Raw genomic sequence first — 9081 nt, forward strand, 5'->3', positions numbered from 1 at the left:
AGCACAAATTTTAATGTTTTCAATGAAAGATATTTGACTACTTCTGGTAAGCCCTAGCTGAACTTCAGTGAAATAATAGCACATGCAGGCCTGTGACATGCAAGTGGATTGCTACATTCCTGATTTAATGTACCTTTTCTCACTACAAAAGCTCATGTGCTAATGATAGGGTTCATGAAGCTATCAGCAGTTCTTCTGCTAGTACTATACAGAATACAAGCAGACAAGTTTCTGCTCCCATGGAATTTACCATCTAAAATTCGATATAGTGAAAACAAAGGAACGGGATTCAAAAGTAAACAGGAAAGCAATATGGAAATATTTCAGTTGCATGTCCTTAGCCTTAGTTTCAGTCTGAGTTATAACACAGCACATAAACTAGGAGGTTCTGCCAAAGGCTTCATGGACAAGGTGGGATTTCAGGAGGAATCTGAATAAAGTAAGAGAGGCAGTTGCAAGCATATAGAGCATTAAGGAGAACAGGCAGTCTTTTCGGGGAAGCAGGAATCCTTCAGACAGCACTGGTCAAACATATTGGGTGCACGTTATGTGGTGATGGTATGGCGAGATGCACATCTTTACATGAAACCTTAATGTAAAAGCAGTGCACCTTGAATATTTACAGGCCATTTCAAAAACAAAAATCAGAGCAGTTTTGTTGCAAAATAATGCCAAATAGGCATTTTCAGATGTACTGTATATATACCATTGAGGTGAAAGCGAACATTTCCATTCCTCTTCCCTGTACCGACAGGTGATACCTCTAGTGATAATGGAAACAGATGGAAACCGCACACTACTTACCAGCTTTGTCTTGGTGGGTTTCACAACAGATCCGCTCTTGCGGATCATCCTCTTTGTGCTTTTTCTGGTCTCGTACACCCTAACCCTGACTGGAAACCTGGGTCTCATGACACTGATCTACCTAGATTCCCGCTTGCACACACCCATGTATTTCTTTGTGGGCAGCCTTTCCTTCCTGGATGTCTGGTACTCCTCAGTCTACACTCCCCGGATCCTGTCTGACTGTGTGTCCAAGAGCAAGGCCATCTCCCTTGCAGGCTGTGCAGCTCAGTTCTTCTTCTCAGCTGCCTTTGGCCACAGTGAATGCTTCCTGCTAGCTGCAATGGCCTATAACCGCTACATGGCCATCTGCAACCCACTCCTCTACACCACTGCCATGTCCAGGAAACTCTGCATCCAACTAGTCATTGGGTCTTATGTGGCTGGCTTTGCTAGTGCCGTTGTGCATACAGGCAACACTTTCTGCCTACGCTTCTGCAGGAACATTATCAACCACTACTTTTGTGATGTGCCCCCACTTCTGAAGATGGCCTGTGGTGATACTCGGGTCTCTGAACTCATCCTGGTCACAGCCATTGGTTGCAACGTGCTGGCAACCACTATTCTCATCCTGGGCTTCTACACAGGCATCGTGGCAGCCATCATACGCATCCGCTCAGCTGCAGGGCGACGCAAGGCCTTCTCCACTTGCTCTGCCCACCTCGTCTCAGTCTTCTTCTTTTTGGGGTCTGCCCTCTTCATGTATTCCCAATCCAGCTCCCAGCACACTCCAAACTGGGACAAGGCAAATGCACTTTTCTACACAGTGGTCAACCCTTTGGTCAACCCCTTGATTTACAGCTTGCGCAACAAAGATGTCAAGGCAGCCTTCAAGAAAGTCCTGGGGAGATTCATGGCACCCAAATGAATGGCAATGAATGGGACTCTGAGCCAAACTGGATGTGATATCAGAGCTGCATGAATGCCTTCCACTGTCTGTAAACTTTTATAATTAGCAGCTGAACAGGGAATCTGGATGGGGAAAGCATCATTGTAGGGAACGGATAAACCCTTTCCCTCTTGCTGTTTTTTTAAATAAACCTAACAACCCTAAAAAAAAAAGTGCTCCTGAAGCTGCTACTTGCCACAGTCAATAAAATATGTTTGTAATCTTATCCTGTAGTAAGAGAAACGTAGAGTTCACTATGGTCAAGTGCCATAGTAGATGGTTGTGTTTAGTTCTTGGTACCACATTTTAAGAAGGACTTTGACAAAAGTCGATGTGTCCACAGAAGGACTAACAGCATGGTGAGGAGTCTGGAAAACTACATCCTGTGGGGAACTATTGAAAGAGTGGGATATTTTAGCCTGGAAAAGTTTCCATTTGACTCCACGCTTATTGAATTTCAGGTGTGGCATAAAGGTGTGGCACCTTTTTAATCTAGCATTCAGGCCAGAATGAAACCACGTGGCTTTCTGCAATAAGGGTAGAGACAAACTTACTGCTGTGCCAGTTCCAGTGTGTCTCTCCCACTCTTTTCTGAAAACGGGCACACTCACCCAGTCAAATTCCATCTCTTTTTACTCTAAAACCTGGTCAGATGCACTCAAATTCATTTTTTAAAAATTCAGCTTCAGACAGATTTTGCAACTGATTGGTAGATCAATTCATTGCTACTCCAGGTGCAGTACGCTTGCAATGGAAATGCTTTGCTGCAGACCCAGGCAGAGACAGTGACTGGCCCAACACTTTGCTGTTGGTGGTCCTGGAAGGTCCGAAGGCAGCAGTGGGGAAGCAAGTTGTGTCCAGCCAAGGCAGAGTCTCTTCAAACCACAGCCACAAAAAATATTTTCACTGCTTTTGAAGTGACTGGTGTACCCACAGCCTAAGATTTCTAATTTGGTTTTGTTCAACTGATTGGACTTTTTAAAAATGGAATAACTTTTTACTTTTTTTTAGTTTTATAATTTATTATTATTAATATTATTATTAAATTTTATTTATACCCCACCTTGAGGGCCTTTGGCCCTCAAGGCGGCTTACGAGAAAAATAAACACAGGTATAAAAATACCATAAAAATACAATAAAAACAATACAATTTACAAAAATTAATTTAAACAACAAATAACATTATCGTTATCGGCACTGCCAAGAAAAAGGAGGTGTTGTTAGCGGGGGCGGCAGTTCCCGAGAGGCAGAAGGGCAACAGGCATTTGTTACAGCAAAGCTGTTTGCTGTTTCAATGTTGTCTTCCTCTCCATGTCCTTGGGCTCGCTCAGCTGCTACTCCCCGGGCTTCTGCTGCTGCTGGTGGTGATGGTTTATGTTGGGAGGCGGCTGCGGAAGCTTGAGCTCAAGGACCTGGGCCTTGCCTGGGGAAAGGAGTTTCAAGAAGGCGCTTCTACACGGCATGACCCTAAACCGGCGTCAACCTGGTTTCCGGCTCTCCCCCTCCTGAAAAGAGACAAAACGGTTTAAGTTTACAATGTAGACATTCTTCTTAAAGATCCAAGGATTAGAGGCTGGACTCCGAAAGGGCTCCTCTGGAAGACTGCATTTTTTTTTGCCTTCCTTCCGTTTTCCTTTTTATATATATATATACTTTTAAAGAAAATAAAGGATGTTCTGTCTGGAACCTGTACCCGGAGGTCAAAGGGGACAGAGGGTGTACTTTGCACATGCTCAGAGGCATTCTCTAATAATTGTGCCCTCCCCGGGAAGCTCATCTTTCTCCCAATCCTAGGTGGGGGTGGTGATTAGTGCGTGATCATTGCGGGAGGAGGGGGTAGTGGCACGTGCTTATTATGCAATTTCTAATTTCAGTTCTTATGTGTAAACTGCCCTGGGATCCCTTCCAATCATAAGCAGTTTAAAAAATAAATAAAATTTAGGGGAGACATGAAAGTTTCCTGACTCCTAACTAAGCAGAGCAGGGGGAGCTGTCTCAACTGGTCCACAGGAGAGGACATACAACCAAGCCAGCTTTCAGATAGCGAGTGAACAGAGCAAGCGAACAGGGAGAGCAAAAAGGAGTTTGACAAAGGAGCTGTGGCGAGGAAAAGAAAAAGGCCAAGAGGGCTGTGAAGCTGTGTGCTCTGAAGCTGTGTGCTCTAAGACGTGTGCTCTGAAGGGCTCCATGGCAGCTTGATTGGAAGGGGTGTGGCCTGATAGCTATTGGCTTAAGGGTGTGGCCTGAGAACTGCTGAGGGCAACAAGGAGAGGAGATACAAGCAAGCCAGCTTTCAGGGAGAAAGCGAACAGAGCAAGCAAACAGGCAGAGCAAACAGGAGTTTGACAAAGGAGTTTGATAGGGGAGGTCCCTAAAATAAATAAATAAATAAATAAATACTAATTCTCCTTGTGCAGCACACTGCATACTGGTGGGACTCTCAAGTTTACCCTGAAGTAGGACAGGACGAAGCACAGGCCACCCCAAAACAAGTAGTCAGAAAGAAACAAAAGGTAGAAGAGAGTATGAACAGGAAGGATACTCCAGTGGTTCTGACCTGCAAGGTCTGTGCCATGTTTGTTTTCTTGCCTGAGAACAACATGGCGTACACGTGCAACAAGTGCAAGCTCATGGCACTGTTGGAAGAAAAGGTGAGAGACCTGGAACAGCAGGTGGCCACACTGAGGACTATAAGAGAAGATGAAGAGTGCTTAGACAGAATGCTAGAACAACAGCAGCAAAGAGAAGTGGAGGTGGAAGAACAGCAGCATGTGGTAGCAGAAAAGGAGACTGCTTTGGTGAGGAAGAACAAAGGGGAGGAAACTCCATGGGAAATGATGACAGAAGCAGAAGAGCTAGAAAACACCCTTCACCAGTAGAACTATGGAACTGCTGTCAACCACTCAAGGATGAGACTGGAGGACAGCCTGTGGTGGAAGAATTACAGGAGACCCCATGCGACAACAAGCAAGAGGCTGAAACGCAATTAAGCAGAGACAAAAAAACCATGCACCACAACAAGAAGAGAAGAGTACTAGTAGTGGGAGACTCCCTACTGCGTGGGATCAAAACCCAAGTATGCCGAGAAGATGCATGGACTCACCAGGTATGCTGTCTACCAGGAGGACGGATGTGACGGAAGGGTTGCCATCACTCATCAAGCCCACCGACAGGTATCCCTTTCTCCTCATCCATGTAAGAACAAATGATACTACCAAACAGAGCTATGAAGAGATCACATTAGTCTATGAAGCTCTAGGAAGGAAACTCAAGGACTTTGAGGCCCAGATGGTTTTTTCATCCATCCTTCCAGTACTTAGAGGAGGAGTAGAAAGGGAAAGGAAAATACTCCGTGTGAATGAATGGCTACAGAGGTGGTGCCGACGTGAGAGATTTGGATTCTGGGACCACAGGCTATGCCTCCTGGAAGATGGACTATTGGCAAGTGATGGGTTGCATCTCACAAGGACTGGGAAGAATGTGTTTGGCCACAGCATGCAGAAGTTCATCAGGAGGGCTTTAAACTGAATCCTAAGGGGAGGGAGACGTAAACTTGGTTGTAAGAACTGATGAAGGCATGTGCACAGTAATGGGAACAGAGAGATTGGCTCTAATAGGTCCCAATAACAGTCCTCAGAAAAATGTAGTAAGGAAGCCAAGCCATAAATCACATGGTCTTCGATGTCTGTATACTAATGCGCAGAGCATGGGAAACAAGCAGGATGAACTCGAACTCCTAATACAGGAGGGCAATTACAACTTCATAGGTATAACTGAAACTTGGTGGGATGACTCCCATGACTGGAATACAGCAATTGAAGGATATAACTTGTTCAAAAAGAACAGAAGGAATAAAAAGGGAGGTGGAGTCACGCTATACGTTAAAATATATGTCCCTGCACAGAAATACTGGAAGATGAGCTTAGTAGCTCCACTGAGAGTATCTGGATTAAAATTAATGGGGCAAGTAATAAAAGGAAGTCATAGACTGATTTATAGATTTTATATGTGTGATTTTATATGTTCATGTGAGTAAATTTATCCTTGTTGTTTTATTTATAGCCCCTGATGAAGGTCTGAAAATTAACTGGCTGAAACGCGTTGGGCTCATAATACAATAAATTTCTATTTTTCTAGCATCTTGGCTTTCGCCCCTTTTTCTTTTTCCTGAGGTGGAGTTTGTGCCCATCTGTGAAATCCTGGATACAGGACCTGAGGCAAAGGAAGAAGCTGCAGACTCAGGAGAATATATTGTTTTACCACCACACCAGAGATGTGCTAGCCGCACCCTCAACCTGGTGGCAACACAAGACATAGAGGCCATGTTTTCTGTCTCCTCCAAAAGTAGTCTTCTTGGTTCTTTCAAGAAACACTTTCCTTGATGGGAAAGTGCAGGAAGTTGTGGTCCAAGCAGAACCAGTCAGCACAGATTGCTGAGTACATCCATGCGCAATGTGGTGTGTATCTGAAGGTACAGAATAAGACCACGTGGAATTCCACCTTTGATGGGTTGAAGCAGCTACATGAGCTCCTGTCAACTGTGCCACTAAAAATGCACGCCATAATAGACCACTGCTTCTTGTCCAGGATCAGTTGCTGAGACTGCAGTGGTGCAGGAATACACAGAGATTATGGGGCCACTAGCCCAGTCTCTAGACATCCTGCAACAGGAGAATGGCATGTTCATGGGGTATTTGCTACCAACGCTCTACAATCTGGACCTCAAGTTAGAAGGGCTGGAAAACAAACCTGTGAGATACACATACTGTTTTCAGCTGCTAAGAAGTATGTGTGAAGGCCTAAGAAAGAGGTTTGCAGCTATCTAGGAGGACAAGAGGCTTCTTCTGGCAGCCTGCCTACACTCTCGGTTCAAACTAGAGTGGCTGGAATTGTGCCAGGCAACCATCCATACAAACAAGTAAGAACATTAGGGAAGCCTTTGGGTGGATTGCTCCAAGGGAAATGTTTTCTCAAGAGAGGTATCAGAGGGCTTAAGGTGGTAGGTAGGGGCTGGACCTTTTCTTCCTGGGGCTCCCCATCACAACCTTGGGTGCTGCAGGTAATCCTTAAGGGCCTTCTATGCTGCCCTTAAGTGTGGTGACTTGGTCACCTTCCTGCCTTCCATGTCATCATCCACAGGCTCAAGCTGACAGTTGGACCCTGAACCAGGGGACATGACAAGCATCAGGAAATCAAGAGCAGATGGGGGTGTCCTAACATATGTGTGTAAACATATCCTCTCTCTTTCTTAGATATACAATGGAAGCCTGTTGACAGCTGAAATAAAGATGGGTGCACTTAATGAGGACAGTGATCAGTCTTCAGACAAAGACCAGGAAGGAGATGATTTGGACAATGACTTCTTTAACATTCAGCCCCAAGGCAAGAAGTCAGCAGTGGATACTGCTGATGAGGAATTGTTGAGGTACCTGAGGTCTCCCAGCAGGGAACTGTCATCACTCCATGGCTTTGCACGTGTGCTGTGGTGTTTTATGATGCACAACACAAGCATGCCTTCAACCGCCGCAGTAGAACGCCTGGTCAGTACTGGTGGCAACGTAATAAGTGTGAAAAGACATTCCTTGTCTGACGTGCTTGTGATGTCCTTCCCTGGCATCACCTGTGTCACTCTCACTCGTGGCTACCAGCAGTCAGGATCGTCGTGTTTATTTTTACCTCTCTCCTCTCTAGCACAGATCTCAAAAGATCCCCCTGCTAGGCCACACTACCCAACACTCTGTGTATCCAATATAACCTCTAGACTGTGCCTTAGTCTCATCCTGGTTATTTTGATACCTTGTGTCTGTGTGCATAGCTAATTCCCAACCCCCCTGAAGCCTCTTACCTATGAAGCTCACAGCTCTGGGTTGCTCTGTGGTACTGGATGTTGATACAATATCTCTTCCTTCACCGCTGCCACCATTCAATACTATTTCTTCTTCAGCCGTGGTTACTCTGCCTCCCCCCTGGTCTGTGCACCCCAGCTGAGGAATCAGGCTTTAAGTAAACCAAGAAAATATTTATTGATAACTCTAAGAAAAACAAGATTACTTATAGATTTCATTGACAAGCATATGGTTTCATATATGTTTCTCTTATGTTCCTAATTCCTACTATTTGCCTCAGAACTCCCAATCCAATCTCTCAACATCCACCTCTTACTCTCCACATCAACCTCTCTGTCCGCAACCACCCTGTCCCAACCCCCACCGTCCAACAACCAACCCCACTCAACTGTCATCCTCTCATTTATACCTTCAGCCATTCAAACACACAGCCAATCATCATCCAGCATTCTACAGCCCATGTACTCCCACTTCTCACTCACTCTACTTACCATATTTCCTATAATAAACCAGCACTTACCATATTTGCATTACATCCACATACAGGAACATCACAGTGCTCTTTGAGCATCTTGTTCTTTTGAACAAAGAGACCCAGGCCCTGCAGGAGGAAGAAAGCATCGCCCCAAGGGAAGGAGAGGCTGCTGCTGCTGCGCTGCTGCTGCTGCGGGACCACCACCTCCACCACCCTTCCCAGAGGGACTTCTGCCTGGCAGGACCAGGCCCCAGGTACCCAGCCAGCCAGGACTGATTCTTACCACCTGTCCCTCTTTGGAGGGATACATAAGCCGGCTGGCTGAGGTGGCCTGGGAGACCCAGGCCCTGCAGGAGAAAGAAAGCATCGCCCCAAGGGAAGGAGAGGCTGCTGCTGCGCTGCTGCTGCTGCGGCGGGACCACCACCTCCACCACCCTTCCCAGAGGGACTTCTGCCTGGCAGGACCAGGCCCCAGGTACCCAGCCAGCCAGGACTGATTCTTACCACCTGTCCCTCTTTGGAGGGATACATAAGCCGGCTGGCTGAGGTGGCCTGGGAGACCCAGGCCCTGCAGGAGGAAGAAAGCATCGCCCCAAGGGAAGGAGAGGCTGCTGCTGCTGCGCTGCTCCTTTCTTTTTCTTTTACTTTTTGTTGGTGTGTTGATGCAAGTTGAGATGAATGGGTGCCTGATTATATGAATGTATGTCTGTTTATATGCTGTATATATGGCTGTATATATAGCTGTTTTTATATGTTTAATTGTTGTATATTTTAGTTGTATTATGTGCTTCAGAGAGAGTTTTATCCATCAGGCGGGGAGACTTGAGGGGGCCCCAATTGCCGTAGTGACGGGCAAAGGAAGGTATGGTGCTGTGAGAAGGACGTGCCAGGTAAGGGGAACGCGGTCCAGACATGTTGTGGCTGTGTCTTGTTCCGGTCCTTCCCACACCCGCAAGGTCGTTGGTAGTCCTATCAGCCAACTCTCAGATCTCCAGTTGCTGTTATTAAATGCCAGATCGGTATATAA

General features: G+C 46.1%; 1 protein-coding gene across 1 annotated transcript; it reads left to right on the top strand.

Moving 5' to 3' along the window:
• The first annotated feature begins 772 nt into the window (after positions 1-772).
• Positions 773-1711, top strand: LOC133378250 (olfactory receptor 9G4-like). Its single transcript, XM_061613049.1, has one exon. The coding sequence runs from the start codon at positions 773-775 to the stop codon at positions 1709-1711; it is 939 nt and encodes a 312-aa protein (XP_061469033.1).
• Positions 1712-9081: the final 7370 nt, after the last annotated feature.

Source organism: Rhineura floridana, chromosome 2 (assembly GCF_030035675.1).
Source record: "Rhineura floridana isolate rRhiFlo1 chromosome 2, rRhiFlo1.hap2, whole genome shotgun sequence".
NCBI classification, from domain to species: domain Eukaryota; kingdom Metazoa; phylum Chordata; class Lepidosauria; order Squamata; family Rhineuridae; genus Rhineura; species Rhineura floridana.